Source organism: Electrona antarctica (assembly GCF_951216825.1).
Source record: "Electrona antarctica genome assembly, chromosome: 21".
In the NCBI taxonomy this organism is placed as follows: Eukaryota; Metazoa; Chordata; class Actinopteri; order Myctophiformes; family Myctophidae; genus Electrona; species Electrona antarctica.
In genome coordinates this window covers 4,252,695-4,274,074 of record NC_136802.1, presented here as the reverse complement: position 1 = coordinate 4,274,074, position 21,380 = coordinate 4,252,695, and the positions used below count along the sequence as shown (strand labels likewise).

Sequence of the window (21,380 nt, the reverse complement as noted above, 5' to 3'; positions counted from 1 at the left end):
GCACGCTATGAGCTTGTAGGTCTGCTATTTTTCAATAGCTAAAGTATAACATAATGCTTAGTTAAAACACCAAAAGGGGGATAAAAATGTAAACTAAAAAAAAAAAAAAACACCAAAAGGGGTTCCCGTCCAGATTAAGCAACCATTTTTTTTGCTTCTGGGGGCCCTGGTACTTTGAGATGGGGGGGGGGGGGGGGGGGGGTCTGCGGCCAAATACATAAAATGTTGGAGGTCCTTGACATGAAAAGGTTTGAGCACCACTGATATAACAACATACGTTTTTCAGAAAACTGTCAAAACTGATTTAGAAGAGGTTTTTAGAAGCGGCCTCAGGTCTTCTTGTTGTTGTTGTGTTTTGTTCTTTTTGAAGAACAATGGATTCTATTTCAGCGCCAACTAACCTTCCAGGAAGAAGGAAGGCTGTAGTTTCAAATATCTTGGAATTCCCACTGAACATTTATTTCCCTGTTGGGCAAGCAGGTTTCAGAACCGCTCACAGCCGGAAATGTCCAATCTTCCGCCGTAGTCTGAAAACCCACCTTTTCAGACTCCATCATGGCCCATAGCACTTACCCTACCCCCTTAGATAGCATTTCTGTAGACTTAGATATCATTTGATACAGACTTATAGCATGTTATGTGGACAGCACTAAAATTGCATTGTAGTCATAGCACATCATAGTACATAATGTATAGCATAGTATAGTATACATGTATAGTTTATATGTATAGTTTCATTATATAGATATTCCACTGTTACGTTCTTAGCTTACGGTACGCATGTTTCATGATAAATTATTTTTTATGTGATGTATTCCCATGCTTTTCTGTTCTTGCTTAATGTAAATCGCTCTGGATTAAGAGCGTCTGCTAAATGCCTAAATTGTAAATTGTCCCTATTGACGTTATGCACACTGCGGCCATCTTGCCAGCAAGGTGGTAACTATAGGTGCAACTTCCCATTGGCAGCCCATTCATCCAAACAGAAAAGTCCTATATCTGATGGTATTAAACAACGTCAAACTCACCAACATTGCAGCTGTTCGAAAAGCTTGAATTATCCTCTTTCTGTCTGCAAAGTGTTTGTTTTATAAAAATCCACTTGTCATGTTATGAGCTACTTCCCGTCAAGAAATTCCTTGCAGATGATTCATTTTCATGCAAGTAGCTCATAATAACAGTCTATAGCAACATATTTGTTTTTCAGAAAACTTATTTTAAAAGGATTTAGAAGGATTGTTTTTACAATCAGCCTCAGGTCTCAATGGTTTAACCACTTAGAGCCCTATTCAGTTGACCGGAGACCCCAGGGCTCCAATACCCAAAACAGGTTGTATGCGTCATAAACGATGAGACACATTGTGAGTGTCTTAGAGAGGAAACAGCTGGACAGGGTGGTACGCTGCGTACGCACGGCATCAAAGGGTGGTACGCTGCGTACGCACGGCATCAAAACTCATTGGCCTCGACCTCCCATCTGTCTCCTCTATCTACTCCACTCGCACCAAGCGTAGGATGCAGAAGGTGATCGCAGACCCCTCCCACCCTGCCTGCTCTCTCTTTGCACCCTGCCCTCTAGGTAAGAGACTGCGGTCTCTAAAGTGCAACACCTCCCGCTTTAAGAACAGCACTTATCCCGAGGCTGTTCGCCTCCTGAACGCTGACCCTCTTTTCACTCGCACTTTACAGCGTGAAGCTGCTTTGTAAGAATGCTGAACTTCGAGGAATTGCTATTTATTTACCGTGAATCGTAACGTTTTTGCATTCTTCTTATTTATTGGTCTCTCTCTCTCATGAATTGCAACGTTTTGCGTTCTTATTTATTGGTCTCTCTCATATGATGTTTGTACTTTTGTATCTTTTTCTACTGTCTGAATATGTGATGTCTATTTGTATGTCTGTTTTTATTGCACTGAAACAAATTCCAATCAACTCTGTTGACATGGCAATAAAGTATTGAATCTTGAGCTTGTAGATCTGCTATCTTCGTGTTCATGTCGTTAATTGTAGACAGTACTACTCATTCCAGCCTGGCTATGGAAACGTGTATTTGATGTGGTGGGAGAAGCTGAGTCCTTACTAGGCCAGTCACAATGAATTCCTGAACCCATTTAGACCGGAGGACGATTCTACAAATGTCTTCTAAATCCTGACAGTTTTCTGAAAAAAACACTATGTTTCTATATCAGTGGTGTTCAACGGACCCCCATCTGAAAATCTGTTGTTCCAGGGATCTCCCAGAAGCAAAGATTTGAGTTAAAAACGTTCGCTCTGAAAGAATATATCTTGAAATATTTGCGCCACATTTTCACGTTTAAAAAAAAATAGCAGATCTACAAGCTCATAGCGCGGCACAGAGTGCCGCGCTATGAGCTTGTAGATCTGCTATTTTTGAACAGCTAAAGTATAACATAATGCTAAAAAAAACACCAAAAGGTGGTTCCCCCGTCCTGAATGTGTCGAGTAATTCAATTCATTAAATTACGAAGGAAAAAAAATGAATGAATAACATGCTCTCAAAAAGGGTTGTTTTGAAATATTGAGAGGAACATTACGGTATGTAAACAATGTAAACAATGTCAGCATCCCAGATGCTCACGTGTAGAAGCTCTTAAAAACACAGCCGTGTTGTTAAGAGTGATTTCATAACAAGATGAGCACTATTTAAACATTATTCCTGGCACTGTTGGTGTCGTGATTAACATGATTCATGATCATTTAGTTGGCGATAAATCTATCATCATACAAATAATTGCGATTGAACTATTGAATTATGTTTTTAGAAGTTGAACATTAGTTAGAACATGTTTCTGTTTGGCTTTTATGCTTCGTAAAAAAAACAAAATAGTGCACAGGGCAGAAATGACAAATGAAATGACTGACAAAAAAAACCTGCAGAAATGGCAAGCTATTGTTGTACTAGGAAGGGTCGGGGAAGGGTTGGGGTTGTTTAGTTAGAAAATGTATTTATTTATAGGTTGCATTTTATAACTGTATGTAAATGAAATGTTAAAAGTAAATAAAAGATAATAATTAAAAAAAAATGAAGCTGAAAAGCCAAGCAGAAATGCAATTTGCGTACACGTCCAATATGCCAAAAACAATTAAATTCATCAATCGCAATAATTTGTAAATGACAATCAATCGTCAACTAAAAACATGATGACGGTCCTTACTTGGCCATGAGTTTCTGGACGTTGTCTGCATACAGGCTGGGGTCGTCCTTCTCTTCCTGGGATGGTGTGTAGACCGGCAGGAACTGGGAGCACAAAAACACAACACAATTCATTAAAAGCACCACCAGAGCTCCAGACTTCCCTCTCCAGAGCAACATTAGTGACTTCCTCCTGGGGGATCCAGAGACGTTCCAAGGCCAGTGAGTCGATTTGTTCCTTCCAACTGATCCTTGGTCTGCCCCTGGGTCTCCTCCCAGTGGGACGTGCCTCGAGGACCTCCCTCCTCCTTTCCAGGCGAAGAAGCAGCGACTCTATACTCAAAGTCTCTCTCGCGTGACTGAACGTCATCTCTAAGGGAGATGTCAGCCACCCGTAGAAGAAAACTCATTTCGGCCGCTTGTATTTGCGACCTTATTCTTTCAGTCATGACCCACACTTCATGACCATAGGTGAGAGTAGGAACACTTCATGACCATAGGTGAGAGTAGGAACACTTCATGACTATAGGTGAGAGTAGGAACACTTCATGACCATAGGTGAGAGTAGGAACACTTCATGACCATAGGTGAGAGTAGGAACACTTCATGACCATAGGTGAGAGTAGGAACACTACATGACCATAGGTGAGAGTAGGAACACTTCATGACCATATATAGAGTAGGAACACTACATGACCATAGGTGAGAGTAGGAACACTTCATGCCCATATATAGAGTAGGAACACTTCATGACCATAGGTGAGAGTAGGAACACTTCATGACCATAGGCGAGAGTAGGAACACTTCATGACCATAGGTGAGAGTAGGAACACTTCATGACCATAGGTGAGAGTAGGAACACTACATGACCATAGGTGAGAGTAGGAACACTTCATGACCATAGGTGAGAGTAGGAACACTTCATGACCATAGGTGAGAGTAGGAACACTTCATGACCATATATAGAGTAGGAGCACTTCATGACCATAGGTGAGAGTAGGAACACTTCATGCCCATATATAGAGTAGGAACACTTCATGACCATAGGCGAGAGTAGGAACACTTCATGACCATAGGCGAGAGTAGGAACACTTCATGACCATAGGTGAGAGTAGGAACACTACATGACCATAGGTGAGAGTAGGAACACTTCATGACCATAGGTGAGAGTAGGAACACTTCATGACCATAGGTGAGAGTAGGAACACTTCATGACCATAGGTGAGAGTAGGAACACTTCATGACCATAGGTGAGAGTAGGAACACTTCATGACCATATAGGTGAGAGTAGGAACACTCCATGACCATATATAGAGTAGGAACACTTCATGACCATATATAGAGTAGGAACACTTCATGACCATAGGTGAGAGTAGGAACACATCATGACCATATAGGTGAGAGTAGGAACACTTCATGACCATAGGTGAGAGTAGGAACACTTCATGACCATAGGTGAGAGTAGGAACACTTCATGACCATATATAGAGTAGGAACACATCATGACCATAGGTGAGAGTAGGAACACTTCATGACCATATATAGAGTAGGAACACTTCATGACCATAGGTGAGAGTAGGAACATGTCATGACCATAGGTGAGAGTAGGAACACTTCATGACCATAGGTGAGTTTTCCTTTGTTGAATAATTATAAAACCCACAGACATACAAATGTTCAAATATAGCAGATCTACAAGTTCACGATGTGCAGCGTTGTGAGCTTAAGTTGTTATATATATCAGCCATTACTTTTGCGCAACACTCGCTCATAACGACGAAGGAGGACGTTCATTTATGAAAACGTTTAAATAGGGAGATATATGATTTCTGCCCAACCACAACGACAACATGGGATGATGTCACAGCCTTCCATGTGCTCAAAAAGACCTGTTTAGAAATAGAGAGAAACGTTACAGCACACTGTAAACATCAGCATTCCAGACGGTCACGTGCAGAAGCACTTCTACAGAGCCGTGTTGGAAGAAATCATGTAAAACAAGCAGGACGTCGACCATTTAGAAGAAAAACCCTACTCTATTTACTCTACTTATTCCTGGCAGCGCTGGGCTGCCGTTAACACGAGTGATGTTTTGAACTTTTGCTAACATTTAGCTTTTCGATAAACCAGCTGTTGAGGATGCTAATCATCTGTGCCACGTTCAACATCAACAGACAATATGGCCAAATTAATCCTTCCAGTACAGTCATTTTCAACCAGTGGTCCGGGGACCACCCGTGGTCCTTGATGGGGGTTCCAGGGTGGTCCCCAGCTAAATGATGGAGATAGTTGGTAACCAAATGGACCCTTATAGATCTCTAGTACCACAGACGAATAACAGTCTAAGTCCACACTATTGATCCATAATGTATAAATGATAGATAAGGGTTCAGGACAACGAGGCCTTTTCGTGGAGGGGTCAGAATGACATTTGGACTTAGACTGTTTTTCGTCTGTGGTACTGAAAACAAATGGACCGATATCGATTTGGTTTAATTTTACAATCTCAATAGTTAAATGGTTACACCTGCATCACTTCAATTACAAAATGTAGAAGAATAATTGTCCTTATGGTACCACATCAATACAGCATGGAATTTGGTCTGCGAGACAAGTGTCAGACAACTCCCACTCCCCCCCCCTGAATTGACATCAGTGTAAATAGAGAGCTGAATGTCATGTCTAAAAATGGGCAACATGCCCAAAACAACGCTGCATGACAAAGTGTATAAGCAACCACTCGCATGCAGGAAGCTACAGTTCACAAATAAAGTCAACATCAGTCCAAAAATATCACATGGAAATCCAGATAACAATTAATGCCAGTCATTTTTGGATCAATTGGAGAGGCTTAAAGGACCACTTCACCACTTTTCAACTTATCTTCCTATAATTGGTCCTAACTGATGTTCATGATAAAATACCACCATTTTTTCCTACTCAGTCTGTGTCTCATAGGAAGGCTGTGGGCAGTTCAGAAACCCGTCCACCAGTGACATCATCGATGGTGAATCCAAGCTAATAGAAACGGCAGGCTTTCTTTTCCTGAAAAGTTGCAATGCAAAAGTTGAAGCCATCGTTCTCACAATAATAAAAATCTAAATATATTTTAAAACAAATCTCGTTTAAAAAAATATCTGCCTAATGATGATGTCATTGTCTATGGATCACCATTAGTGTAAGCTATTTAGATAAAGTAATACAGATCGTAGCAAACGCTGCGACCAATGTTGCGTGAATCTGCTCTCACCCACCACCCCCCCCAACGCTCCGACACCCCATCAGGGGGCGTGGTGCCTCACACTTTAACTTCTGGTCCATTTTAATGTTCATATTATATTCCATACCCAACCTTTATTTGCCCTAGGTGTGCACTGGTGGTGAGGGCTGTGATAAGGAGACCGAGCAGGTGATAACAATAAGTGATTAATCAGCACAATGTTGATAAGCTGTGTTGTTTTCATCGACTAAAACTAAGACGAAAGATGTTCGTCGACTACCTTTTTTCACTGACTAAATGGAAACTAAATTAAAACTAAGCTATGATGACTAAAACTAAGACTAAATGTTTTGACAATTTCGTCAACAGATAAAAACTAGACTAAAATGTTAGGAAGGGACTAGTGGACAAGAGATCTAGTAGAAGTCATTTTACACTTTGTTGCATGCTGAAAATAGCTGCGACGCGTTGTGAGCTTGTAGATCGGCTATTTTCAGCAAGTGTAAAAACAGTCATTACGACGGCATCAAGGCCCGCCAAAATGCATTTTAGTCGACCAAATCAACTGTAGATTTAGACTAAAATCTTCTGATATTTAGTCGACTAAAACTAGACTAACACAAAAACATTCCGGGTGACTAAAATGTGACTAAAACTAAATGTAAACTATTCAAAAGACTGACTTAAAACTAAAATAAAAATGTGCTGCCAAAAACCACACTGGTGAAAAGCCTCCACACCAGTGACCTCCCTGTAAGCCCCATGGTCTCAGTGACCTCCCTGTAAGCCCCATGGTCTCAGTGACCTCCCTGTGAGCCCCATGGTCTCAGTGACCTCCCTGTGAGCCCCATGGTCTCAGTGACCTCCCTGTGAGCCCCATGGTCTCAGTGACCTCCCTGTGAGCCCCATGGTCTCAGACTAAAGCCTCCACACCAGTGACCTCCCTGTAAGCCCCATGGTCTCAGACTAAAGCCTCCACACCAGTGACCTCCCTGTAAGCCCCATGGTCTCAGTGACCTCCCTGTAAGCCCCATGGTCTCAGTGACCTCCCTGTAAGCCCCATGGTCTCAGTGACCTCCCTGTAAGCCCCATGGTCTCAGTGACCCCCCTGTGAGCCCCATGGTCTCAGTGACCCCCCTGTGAGCTTCATGGTCTCAGTGACCTCCCTGTGAGCCCCATGGTCTCAGACTAAAGCCTCCACACCACAGTGACCTCCCTGTAAGCCCCATGGTCTCAGACTAAAGCCTCCGCACCACAGTGACCTCCCTGTAAGCCCCATGGTCTCAGACTAAAGCCTCCACACCAGTGACCTCCCTGTAAGCCCCATGGTCTCAGACTAATAGCCTCAACACCACAGTGACCTCCCTGTAAGCCCCATGGTCTCAGACTAAAGCCTCCACACCACAGTGACCTCCCTGTAAGCCCCATGGTCTCAGACTAAAGCCTCCACACCACAGTGACCTCCCTGTAAGCCCCATGGTCTCAGTGACCTCCCTGTGAGCCCATGGTCTCAGACTAAAGCCTCCACACCACAGTGACCTCCCTGTAAGCCCCATGGTCTCAGACTAAAGCCTCCACACCACAGTGACCTCCCTGTAAGCCCCATGGTCTCAGTGACCTCCCTGTAAGCCCCATGGTCTCAGACTAAAGCCTCCACACCACAGTGACCTCCCTGTAAGCCCCATGGTCTCAGACTAAAGCCTCCACACCACAGTGACCTCCCTGTAAGCCCCATGGTCTCAGACTAAAGCCTCCACACCACAGTGAGCTCCCTGTGAGCCCCATGGTCTCAGTGACCTCCCTGTGAGCCCCATGGTCTCAGTGACCTCCCTGTAAGCCCCATGGTCTCAGACTAAAGCCTCCACACCACAGTGACCTCCCTGTAAGCCCCATGGTCTCAGTGACCTCCCTGTAAGCCCCATGGTCTCAGACTAAAGCCTCCACACCACAGTGACCTCCCTGTAAGCCCCATGGTCTCAGTGACCTCCCTGTAAGCCCAATGGTCTCAGTGACCTCCCTGTAAGCCCCATGGTCTCAGACTAAAGCCTCCACACCACAGTGACCTCCCTGTAAGCCCCATGGTCTCAGTGACCCCCCTGTGAGCCCCATGGTCTCAGTGACCTCCCTGTGAGCTTCATGGTCTCAGTGACCTCCCTGTGAGCCCCATGGTCTCAGACTAAAGCCTCCACACCACAGTGACCTCCCTGTAAGCCCCATGGTCTCAGACTAAAGCCTCCGCACCACAGTGACCTCCCTGTAAGCCCCATGGTCTCAGACTAAAGCCTCCACACCAGTGACCTCCCTGTAAGCCCCATGGTCTCAGACTAAAGCCTCCACACCACAGTGACCTCCCTGTAAGCCCCATGGTCTCAGACTAAAGCCTCCACACCACAGTGACCTCCCTGTAAGCCCCATGGTCTCAGACTAAAGCCTCCACACCACAGTGACCTCCCTGTAAGCCCCATGGTCTCAGTGACCTCCCTGTGAGCCCATGGTCTCAGACTAAAGCCTCCACACCACAGTGACCTCCCTGTAAGCCCCATGGTCTCAGACTAAAGCCTCCACACCACAGTGACCTCCCTGTAAGCCCCATGGTCTCAGTGACCTCCCTGTAAGCCCCATGGTCTCAGACTAAAGCCTCCACACCACAGTGACCTCCCTGTAAGCCCCATGGTCTCAGACTAAAGCCTCCACACCACAGTGACCTCCCTGTAAGCCCCATGGTCTCAGACTAAAGCCTCCACACCACAGTGACCTCCCTGTAAGCCCCATGGTCTCAGACTAAAGCCTCCACACCACAGTGACCTCCCTGTGAGCCCCATGGTCTCAGTGACCTCCCTGTGAGCCCCATGGTCTCAGTGACCTCCCTGTAAGCCCCATGGTCTCAGACTAAAGCCTCCACACCACAGTGACCTCCCTGTAAGCCCCATGGTCTCAGTGACCTCCCTGTAAGCCCCATGGTCTCAGACTAAAGCCTCCACACCACAGTGACCTCCCTGTAAGCCCCATGGTCTCAGTGACCTCCCTGTAAGCCCCATGGTCTCAGTGACCTCCCTGTAAGCCCCATGGTCTCAGTGACCTCCCTGTAAGCCCCATGGTCTCAGTGACCTCCCTGTAAGCCCCATGGTCTCAGTGACCTCCCTGTAAGCCCCATGGTCTCAGTGACCTCCCTGTAAGCCCCATGGTCTCAGACTAAAGCCTCCACACCACAGTGACCTCCCTGTGAGCCCCATGGTCTCAGTGACCTCCCTGTAAGCCCCATGGTCTCAGACTAAAGCCTCCACACCACAGTGACCTCCCTGTAAGCCCCATGGTCTCAGTGACCCCCCTGTGAGCCCCATGGTCTCAGTGACCTCCCTGTGAGCTTCATGGTCTCAGTGACCTCCCTGTGAGCCCCATGGTCTCAGACTAAAGCCTCCACACCACAGTGACCTCCCTGTAAGCCCCATGGTCTCAGACTAAAGCCTCCGCACCACAGTGACCTCCCTGTAAGCCCCATGGTCTCAGACTAAAGCCTCCACACCAGTGACCTCCCTGTAAGCCCCATGGTCTCAGACTAAAGCCTCCACACCACAGTGACCTCCCTGTAAGCCCCATGGTCTCAGACTAAAGCCTCCACACCACAGTGACCTCCCTGTAAGCCCCATGGTCTCAGACTAAAGCCTCCACACCACAGTGACCTCCCTGTAAGCCCCATGGTCTCAGTGACCTCCCTGTAAGCCCCATGGTCTCAGACTAAAGCCTCCACACCACAGTGACCTCCCTGTAAGCCCCATGGTCTCAGACTAAAGCCTCCACACCACAGTGACCTCCCTGTAAGCCCCATGGTCTCAGACTAAAGCCTCCACACCACAGTGAGCTCCCTGTGAGCCCCATGGTCTCAGTGACCTCCCTGTGAGCCCCATGGTCTCAGTGACCTCCCTGTAAGCCCCATGGTCTCAGACTAAAGCCTCCACACCACAGTGACCTCCCTGTAAGCCCCATGGTCTCAGTGACCTCCCTGTAAGCCCCATGGTCTCAGACTAAAGCCTCCACACCACAGTGACCTCCCTGTAAGCCCCATGGTCTCAGTGACCTCCCTGTAAGCCCCATGGTCTCAGTGACCTCCCTGTAAGCCCCATGGTCTCAGTGACCTCCCTGTAAGCCCCATGGTCTCAGTGACCTCCCTGTAAGCCCCATGGTCTCAGTGACCTCCCTGTAAGCCCCATGGTCTCAGTGACCTCCCTGTAAGCCCCATGGTCTCAGTGACCTCCCTGTAAGCCCCATGGTCTCAGTGACCTCCCTGTAAGCCCCATGGTCTCAGACTAAAGCCTCCACACCACAGTGACCTCCCTGTGAGCCCCATGGTCTCAGTGACCTCCCTGTAAGCCCCATGGTCTCAGACTAAAGCCTCCACACCACAGTGACCTCCCTGTGAGCCCCATGGTCTCAGACTAAAGCCTCCACACCACAGTGACCTCCCTGTAAGCCCCATGGTCTCAGTGACCTCCCTGTAAGCCCCATGGTCTCAGACTAAAGCCTCCACACCACAGTGACCTCCCTGTGAGCCCCATGGTCTCAGACTAAAGCCTCCACACCACAGTGACCTCCCTGTAAGCCCCATGGTCTCAGACTAAAGCCTCCACACCACAGTGACCTCCCTGTGTTGGGGCAACAAAATGTGCGAAAAAATGCCAGAGCAACGGACTGACCTCATGCTTCAAGCCACTTCTTTTCACCTGACAGGAGGGAGGAGTTTCCTCGGTTGGACGTACAGTAGCGTGTGGAAGGAACACGTTATTCCGACCAGTTCCTTTCCCCTCCATCAGGCGCCCCGAGGCAGTTTTAACTCATTATTAATTATTATGCCTGGGCCGTGGCTCAGTGGTCCAGGCACCTTGGCTGGTAATCCAGTCTGACAGTGTGCCGCGGGTTCGACTCCCGATCCCGACGGCCTTTACTGCATGTCACCCCCCCCCCCCCCCTCATCTCTCTCCCCATTTCCTGTCAGCCTACTGTCTGTCCCTCCATATAAAATAAAAAGGCAAAAGCCACAAAAAAAACATTATGAATTATTATTATGATCATCATCTTACAGTACCTCGACAGTGATGTTGGTGTAGAGCTGTGAGGATGTGTACCACAACGTCTCCAACCTGAGACACACAGGGAGACACAAACAATGGAAGAAGATGAAGAACAATGAATGGACTACTGACTGAATACCTGCCGGATGTTCTCCACACACACTATCTTTTTTTAAACTACATTTTTATCCCACGATTTTGTAACCCATTTTCACCCCTGTGTCAATTATCTAATGTGACCCTGGGCTCTACACACCCTCCGCCAACCTGGGGAGAGCAACGGACTTGAACTCATGCTCCTTCCTCATGCCTGAGTGTCCAAGTTGCTCCTTTACACCTGACAGGGGGGAGTTTCCCTGGTTGGACGTAGCACGTGGAAGGAACACGTTATTCCAACCAGTTCCTTTCCCCTCCATCAGGCGCCCCGGCTGGCCAGGGGGAGGCAGTTTAGAGACCAGGATTACTGCATGTTTTTTGTGAGGGTACCTACCCTAGGGGACACGGGGAGAACATGTGAGGGTACCTACCCTAGGGGACACGGGGAGAACATGCAAACTCCACACAGAAAGGCCCTTTCGCCAACGCCGCCTCGGGTATGGGCACTGATGACGCGGAGGAGGGAACACGCCGCCAGCGCCCACAGCGTCACCCCAGTGGGAATCGAACCCAGGACCTTCTAGCTGTGAGGCGACAGCACTACCGACTGTGCCCATCTACACACTCACTTTAATTCATTTGCATAATGTGTTTCGTTGATTGAGTCCAAGTCCAATTGGACAAGAAGAGTCCAATTTGTATAGATGTATATCTCTCCAACAGTCTAAAAAAATAGTTTCCCCCCCCCCAATGGAAATATACAGTATATACATTTACTTTCACATTTACGTTTCACCAAACCTCCCGTTGACATCAAGGGCAATAGAATGTTTAGGGGGGCATATTTGTATGTTTAGGACATGTTGTAAACAGTGTTGATTTCGTCGACTAAAACCAAGACGAAAAATGTTCGTCGACTTACCTTTTTTTCACTGACGAAAACTAAATGGAAACTAAATGAAAACTAAGCTATGATGACTAAAACTAAGACTAAATATACTGACAATTGTCAACAAATAAAAACTAGACTAAAATGCTAGGAAGGGACTAGTGTTTTTTTTACACTACTAGTATATTTTACACTATAGTATATTTTACAATTGGTTGCATGCTGAAAATAGCAGATCTACAAGCTCACGCGATGCGACGCGTTGTGTGCTTGTAGATCTGCTATTTTCAGCAAGTGTAACATCAGTCATTATGACGGCATCAAGGCCCGCCAAAATACATTTTAGTCGACTAAAGAAACTGTAGATTTAGTCAACTAAAATCGTATGACATTTAGTCGACTAAAACTAGACTAACACGTATACATTCCAGGTGACTAAAACTAAGATTTCTGCCAAAAGCAACACAGAGGTTGCAGAGTGATGACATTTTGTATGGGGATGATATTTTGTATATTGGTGCTTATCTTATATGTATATATGAATAGAGACCCTGAGGCCAAATGGACATAGTGGCCTGTTGACCATCATGTTATTGGGCCCATGACACGTGAACGAATGTTTCATACGTGAACGCAGCGCAAACGGCGCAATGATAGTCAACGGACCAGCGCGTTCATGTTATTGGGGGCAATCCATCCCAGAATGCACTCTGTTCCTACCCGGAAGGAGGAGTGAAATCGCCTCATGCGCTTTTGAGCAACTTAATGCAAGTGGATGGGAGGAGGAATCCGGTGCCGTCTCTATTAATATATACTCTATATAGTGGTTCCCTTGTATATTTTGTATATTGGTGCTTTATATGTGGCCGAGTGAGAAGGACTCACCAAGTCGTTCCCTTGTAAGTCCACCGGACGCTATCCTGGAAGAGGCCGATGACAAAACAAAAACAACCATAATCTAATTAATTTATGAATGCAATAAAACAGAAAAAAAAAAAAGCTGAAATCACACACATTATGTATGAACTTTGTTCACCAAGCTTCCCTTCACACTCACTATCCCTTCACTCCCCATGAACAAACAGGGAGTGAAGTATGAAAATTGATAGCTTGGACAAACAGTGCCAAAGGTCAGCAAATACAGTATAGCCACACAATACGTTAATTATAGGGGGACTGAAATGAGGAGATTAATACAATAATATTTGACCTGATCTACAGGCTCACAACTCATGTTTTTTTTCTTGTTTCTTTTCTTAAAGGCTTAAAGGTTACAAACCGGCATTCTTTTTTTCTCTTTTAATTTTTATCCCACGATTTTGTAACCCATTTTTCACCCCTGTGTCAATTATCTAATGTGACCCTGGGCTCTACACACCCTCCGCCAACCTGGGGAGAGCAACGGACTTGAACTCATGCTTCCTTCATGCCTGAGTGTCCAAGTTGCTCCTTTACACCTGACAGTTTCCCTGGTTGGACGTAGCAGCGCGTGTCAAACCGGCATTCTGAACTCCGCCGCATTGCCATTCCGACGAGTCGTATTACTAAACCTCGTCACTAACCTTAACCCCAAAGCAGACATTTTGAGGAACTCAAGCATTGGTATTTCATATAGCCCACTCTTAGAATAAGATTTTTCTTAATAAGCTTTTTCTTTTTTTTAGTCTCAAGTGGGAAATAAATGGGCACCTTGTGCAGCGTGTTTTTGGGGCATATATAAAATTATTAAAATAATATTAGATTTTAACACAGAATTGATCGATCAATTCACCATGGGTCACATACTGTACATTGTACAAAACACACGGTACCGCCTCTGGCCCGCCTCTCTAGGCCAGAAAGCGCGCTGGCTGGGCCAGGCCAGGCTACCTGTTGAGCTACACAGGGCCATTACAGAGCGTCGCAGTCCCCCCCCCCCCCCCCGAGAGAGACCCAGAAAATTATTCCCGGGCGGCTGTGGCTTAGGAGGTAGAGCAGGTCGTCCAATGATCCATGGGTCGGCGGTTCGAATCCCGGCTCCTCCTGTCTACATGTCGAAGTGTCCTTGGGCAAGACACTGAACCCCAAATTGCTCCCGATGTGCTGGTTGGTACCTTGCATGGCTTCCGCCGCAATCGGTGTATGAATGTGTGTGTGAATGGGTGAATGTAATGCACAATCTATGTAAAGCGCCTTGGATAAAGGCGCTATATAAATGCACCATTTACCATTTACCTGTTGAGCTACACAGGGCCATTACAGAGCGTCGCAGTCCCCCCCCCCCCCCCCCCGAGAGAGACCCAGAAAATTATTCCCGGTTAATTTTCCTCATAGACTTATCAAAAAAGTATTTATTTAAAGACTCTTGTCGTGACAAATCATGACAACAAACACAACGTTTTGGGCCGAACTAATAATTAGAAAGAAGAAAAAAAACGGCAGGTTAGAACCCTTTTTTTGTTGTTTGTCTTCTTTGTAATTATTTGTTTGGTCCAAAATGTGTTGTCATGATTTGTAACGACTCGAGTTGGCTTCGTACGACGCTTAAAAAGGTCTTTAAATACTTTTTGAAATGTCTGAGGAAAATGCATTGGGAATCATTTCCTGGGCCTGGCGTCGTCATGAAAGGGGGCGGGACTGCGATGCTCTATAGAGCAGGGGTTCTCAACGTTTTTGGCCGGGGACCCCCGGAAATGCTTTGGCAATGTCTCGGGACCCCCGCCCCGCCCCCTCCCGACCCCCAATATAAATTGACTGCTACAATAACCTTAAACCATTTTGGGCGGGAACCCCTTTTGGTGTTTTAAGCATTGTTATAATTTAGCTATTGAAAAATAGCAGATCTACAAGCTCGTAGCGCGCCACCGAGTGGCGCGCTACGAGCTTGTAGGTCTGCTATTTTTGAAAAAAAGTGAAAATAAAATTTAAAAATATTATTTTTTTTTTCTTTTTTTTTTGAAAATAATTTGGCGACCCCCCTTGGGGTCGCGACCCACGGGTTGAGAACCCCTGCTATAGAGAGTGTTCCTACTCTCAGAATAGAATAGAGTAGGCCTAACCTAGTAATAGTTTTAATCTTTTCATACTGTACATATGCTGTCCTCTCATGAGAGTTTTATTTCGTGTTTAACCCATTTAGGTGCGACATCGAAAAAGATTGTTGACAGTTTTCTGAAATACCTATGTTTCTGTATCAGTGGTGCTCAATATTTCATGTCAAAACTTATATGTAATTGGCCACCGACCCTCATCTGAAAATATGCTGTTCCAGCCAGGAACCCCTCAGAAGCAAAGATTTGAGTTAAAAACAATCACTCTGAAGACAATATATATTCCAAATTTGTGCCACATTTTCACGATTTTTCTAAAATAGCAGACCAACAAGCTCGTAGCGTGGCAGTCGGTGCAGCGCTATGAGCTTGTAGATCTGCTATTTTTCAATAGCTAAAGTTTTAAATAATGGTTAAACACCAAAAGGGGTTCCGGCCCAGAATGGGTTAATGTCCTAAAGGGAATATACGGATGGAAATTAGCATCTCTGCTAAATGCGGTGTATTTATTTACGCTTCATGTTTTATATGTAATGTTCATTAATATGCTCTGTCCCGTCAAAATAAACCAATAAAGTTAAAGTATGAAGAAGCATTTCGTTAGTGATCAATAAGCACACGCACGCACGCACGCACGCACGCACGCACGCACGCACGCACGCACGTAAACAGACACTCACCAGTGTATTAGGGTAGTGCAGAAGAACAGGCTGGACTGGAACGCCGGCTAGGAAGGCACCTTTCGTGGACAAGGAGAAAAGAATGTGGAGACATTCAGACAGGATGAGACGAGACGTCAGCGTCGCTTTGCCTCCGGGGTTATTTCAGACATGTCACAAGAATGAACCACATGGCAAAACCTTTTAGGTTTGGTGGAGAGAGATAACAACGGACAAGTTAATGACAGTTATCTCATAGCGTGATATGGGGGGGGGGGGGGGGGGGGGGGGGGGGTCAGAAATGGGACACACAGAAGAACGCACAGCTCGAAAGGAGAGACAAGGGGAATAAATCAAATCGGCATGAAGTCAGACACACCCGTTTAGTGTAGAAGCTGCAGCGCATGCCAGTCATTTCTTAGAGGTTTAGACCAGCAGCAGCAGAGCCTGACTCATGTGTGTGTGAAGTCGTATACTGTAGGTATAACCATAGTTGCTGCGAGAGTGAGGTCTAGCCAACACTTAACTCGGGGATTCCTGGATCGCTGCCCTCCGCAATTTCCTATCCAACATCAGGTTCTTGAGCTCTGCAGTGTTGTCGGCCAAGCTGTCGCGCTGCAACACGCACGTCTACATAGGTGGTACACTTCTATCCTTCTGTCTCAGAGGAGGGCTGTGGACAGTCCAGAAACCTGTCTACTCACTCTGTGTCTCAGAGGAGGGCTGTGGACAGTTCAGAAACCTGTCTACTCACTCTGTGTCTCAGAGGAGAGCTGTGGACAGTTCAGAAACCTGTCTACTCACTCTGTGTCTCAGAGGGCTGTGGACAGTTCAGAAACCTGTCTACTCACTCTGTGTCTCAGAGGAGGGCTGTGGACAGTTCAGAAACCTGTCTACTCACTCTGTGTCTCAGAGGAGAGCTGTGGACAGTTCAGAAACCTGTCTACTCACTCTGTGTCTCAGAGGAGGGCTGTGGACAGTTCAGAAACCTGTCTACTCACTCTGTGTCTCAGAGGAGGGCTGTGACATTGCACAGTTCTGCATTACCTAAACACGTTGATATAACCGCTCACTATCGCAAAGGCTACATGTTATCTGCAAGGACGTACGCAGCTATCTGCCAGGACCTGTCTGAGTTACGTTGCCATGTCCCGCATCAACACAAAAAGCATGACCATCGGTTTACACTTGAGCGCAGCACGGATTAAAGCTAAATAAGATCTGACGACTGATAATGTTTGTATGGCCGAGTCCGAACGTGTGATGTTAACATTATGATGTTTTAGCAGTGGTTAACCAGTGGTCTGGGGACCACCAGTGGTCCTCGAGGGGGGTTCCAGGTGGTCCCCAGCTAAATAATGGAGAGTTTGTAACCAAATGGACCCTTATAGATCTTTAACTCGTGAGAGTGTAAAATGAAACCAAATGGACCCGTACGGGTCCATTTGGTTGCATTTTACGCTCTCACAAGTTAAATTATTGTTAAACATCTGCATTACTTAATTTACAAGAAGTCTAAACAATTAGAGAATACAGAACAATTGTTATTTTGAAAATATGTTTGCCTGTTGTCTCTTATTGTGGACAAAACCTCATCCGACGGCAACAATATATTCTTTAGTTTTGGGTCTGAGAGGATATGTACAGAATCTCATCAAATGGTGGTCCGTGGCACGGTGGCTCAAATGCAGAATAAATGTGACCAAATTTGACTGAGGGACTGCCATTGGATTTTTTTACATTTTCGTTTTTTCACGTCATATGAAAGCAGTGAATCATAGCTTCAAATTGACATATTGGTTGTTCAGTTTGACCCAACAGTTTTGGAGATATGGCTTATAGAGTAATGTCTTGCAGAAAACAGCGAGTTGAGAAAACAGGCTTGAAAGGTTCACTTCTGTGGACTCTATCATTACACCTAGCTACATGTTTAAGCATTTATTTCATATTTACATGTCGATTTCAGCTCCGACACTTATTTCAGACATGCTCTAGTATGTGAAAAAAAATGTAATTTGCGCGATGGCAGTCTCTCAGTCAAATCTGGTCACAAATGATGAGCCTTGATGTAAAAAGGGTTGAAAAGCACTGTTCTAGCAGTATCGTTCCTGCCGTTCTACTGCCAACCAGGTGAACGAGTCCACTGTTCTAGCAGTATCGTTCCTGCCGTTCTACTGCCAACCAGGTGAACGAGTCGGACTGAGGGGTTGCTTTTATACAAAAGTATGAAATATCCAAGACTGTTAACATTTAATGGAAAATGCTTGTGAAAATATTGCTAGTTTGACCGCTACAAATGCTTAAAATATAGTGATGATCTTGTAGACATGTGGCTGTTTTCGCTGCACAACACGCTTCTGTGGAATCCGACAAATAACTGAAGTCGCCTGTGGTGACTGAGAACTTCCATGTGAGCACTGAGCTCGTATGTGTGTGTGTGTGTGTGTGTGTGTGTGTGTGTGTGTGTGTGTGTGTGTGTGTGTGTGTCTAACTCACCTGGCTTGAATTTAATCAAACTTCTCCCGTTGGTAGTCGTGCCCTCAGGAAACATCAACATCTGCACACAAACAACAGATGGATTGATAAGACAGAGAGAGAGAGAGAGAGAGAGAGAGAGAGAGAGAGAGAGAGAGAGAGAGAGAGAGAGAGAGAGAGAGAGAGAGAGAGAGAGAGTACGTGACTGATGTAAATACAGATATATCGCAAGATTAGCAGGAGAGATTAAGGTGACATTTCACCTAATAGTTGGATACACAGGGTGGATACAAAGGGTGCAAGTGATGCTAAGAGAAACAGTTGTTTGTCCACTTTCTGCCTCATGCATAGTCAGTAAACTAAATCAGTTCCGATTGAATTTGCAGCAGAGTGCGTTAGAAAAAATGAGTATACGATTGATCATATCACTAAAAATCTTTATGCACTGGGGTCGATTCGGCTGTGACACTCAGGGACACTGCAGGGGGACAGTGTTATAGTCTCATAGTCTCTTGAATAGTTAATTTAGTTTTGGTCACATTTTAGTCACCTGGAATGTTTTAGTGTGACTAAATATCATAATATTTTAGTCGACTAAATCTACAGGTGATTTAGTCGACTAAAATGTATTTTGGTGGTTGTAATGGCTGATTTTACACTTGCTGAAAATAGCAGATCTACAAGCACACAACGCGATCTGCCATTTTCAGCATGCAACAGAGTGTAAAATGACTTATACTGGATCTCGTGTCCACTAGTCCCTTCCTAACATTTTAGTCTAGTTTTTATTTGTTGACGAAATTGTCAGTATATTTAGTCTTAGTTTTAGTCATCATAGCTTAGTTTTCATTTAGTTTTCATTTAGTTTCCATTTAGTTTTCGTCAGTGAAAAAAAGGTAGTCGACGAACATTTTTCGTCAACACTGCAGGAGAGCCAGAGGATCAAAGTCACCTTGACCTTCTGATTTCCATACATCTGTTCAGAGCCAGAGGATCAAAGTCACCTTGACCTTCTGATTTCCATACATCTGTTCAGAGCCAGAGGATCAAAGTCACCTTGACCTTCTGATTTCCATACATCTGTTCAGAGCCAGAGGATCAAAGTCACCTTGACCTTCTGATTTCCATACATCTGTTCAGAGCCAGAGGATCAAAGTCACCTTGACCTTCTGATTTCCATACATCTGTTCAACCTACTGATCCACTGCTGCCAGATCCAATCAGGCGGTTAACTTTACATAAGTCGTTGAACCAACAAATCTCTTTGCCAAAGACAGCCAATCTACGCACTGCGACGAGTCGTGAGCTTGTGAATCAGCTATTGTTTGCAGGGAACAGGGATACTAGTTTCGTTTTGTGGTCGCCCCATTCAAGAAGAGTTGAACTATCATTGTGACATTTGTCCCACAAACCATGCGCAATCACTGATGATATAGAGAGACACGGCGACCTCCATATCCTACCTGGGGCCAGCAGGACCAGGACCTCCATATATTCCTACCTGGGGCCAGCAGGACCAGGACCTCCATATCCTACCTGGGGCCAGCAGGACCAGGACCTCCATATCCTACCTGGGGCCAGTAGGACCAGGACCTCCATATCCTACCTGGGGCCAGTAGGACCAGGACCTCCATATCCTACCTGGGGCCAGTAAGACCAGGTCCTCCATATCCTACCTGGGGCCAGCAGGACCAGGACCTCCATATCCTACCTGGGGCCAGCAGGACCAGGACCTCCATATCCTACCTGGGGCCAGTAGGACCAGGACCTCCATATCCTACCTGGGGCCAGTAGGACCAGGACCTCCATATCCTACCTGGGACCAGCAGGACCAGGACCTCCATATCCTACCTGGGGCCAGTAGGACCAGGACCTCCATATCCTACCTGGGGCCAGTAGGACCAGGACCTCCATATATTCCTACCTGGGGCCAGTAGCCGTTGGAGGTGAGCCTCTCCTTGATCTGCGTCACGGCCCTCTTTCTGGACTCGGGGTCTTTCCTGCTCACAATGACTGCCTGGTTGTACTCCAGGAGAGCTGCGGAAAACAGACGTAAAATAAATGATGTGCGCACGCACGCACGCACGCACGCACGCACGCACGCACGCACGCACGCACGCACGCACGCAATAAATACCAAAAACAGAAACATGGACAGAAGACACAATTGTAAACAAAAAGGAACTATGTTTAGCGTTGATTACAATGAGGTGCAATGATCAACCACACACCAGAGACACATCCAGGCAACACAGTGAACATATTGCACACACACAAAACACGCCACATTTAATGAAAAGCAGAGCCAACACTGTCATAATGCCAGGAGGGAGAGAAGTTATGTAAGCTGGGTTTTTTACTGTAGTGAGATACAGAAGCTGAGCAGACACAATCAGGGTTTTTTACTGTAGTGCGATACAGAAGTTGAGCAGACACAAGCAGGGTTTTTTACTGTAGTGAGATACAGAAGTTGAGCAGACACAAGCAGGGTTTTTTACTGTAGTGAGATACAGAAGTTGAGCAGACACAAGCAGGGTTTTTTACTGTAGTGAGATACAGAAGTTGAGCAGACACAAGCAGGGTTTTTTACTGTAGTGAGATACAGAAGTTGAGCAGACACAAGCTGGGTTTTGGTTGTGGTCAGCCAGTTGTGGTAGGCCTACACCACGCCATGATCCATTCGACTGCCAGATCATTTTGATTTGACCATAAAAGATTGGTGTAAAACAGTGGTTCCCCTAGGGGTCCTTGGGAGAGTTCCAGGGGGTCCCCAGCTAAATGATAAGTTTCGG

General features: G+C 45.9%; 1 protein-coding gene across 2 annotated transcripts in view; it reads right to left on the bottom strand.

Moving 5' to 3' along the window:
* lpcat4 (lysophosphatidylcholine acyltransferase 4) overlaps positions 1 to 21,380 on the bottom strand; it is a 43,147-nt gene that overhangs the window by 12,154 nt on the left and 9,613 nt on the right. For both annotated transcript variants that reach the window (XM_079490761.1, XM_079490762.1), the window contains exons 3-8: positions 20,513 to 20,625; positions 18,610 to 18,670; positions 16,135 to 16,193; positions 13,311 to 13,345; positions 11,455 to 11,509; positions 3,177 to 3,259 (exon numbers count right to left, since the gene is read on the bottom strand). In XM_079490761.1, coding sequence (XP_079346887.1) covers positions 3,177 to 3,259; positions 11,455 to 11,509; positions 13,311 to 13,345; positions 16,135 to 16,193; positions 18,610 to 18,670; positions 20,513 to 20,625 — 406 coding nt within the window. The remainder of the gene's footprint in view (positions 1 to 3,176; positions 3,260 to 11,454; positions 11,510 to 13,310; positions 13,346 to 16,134; positions 16,194 to 18,609; positions 18,671 to 20,512; positions 20,626 to 21,380) is intronic.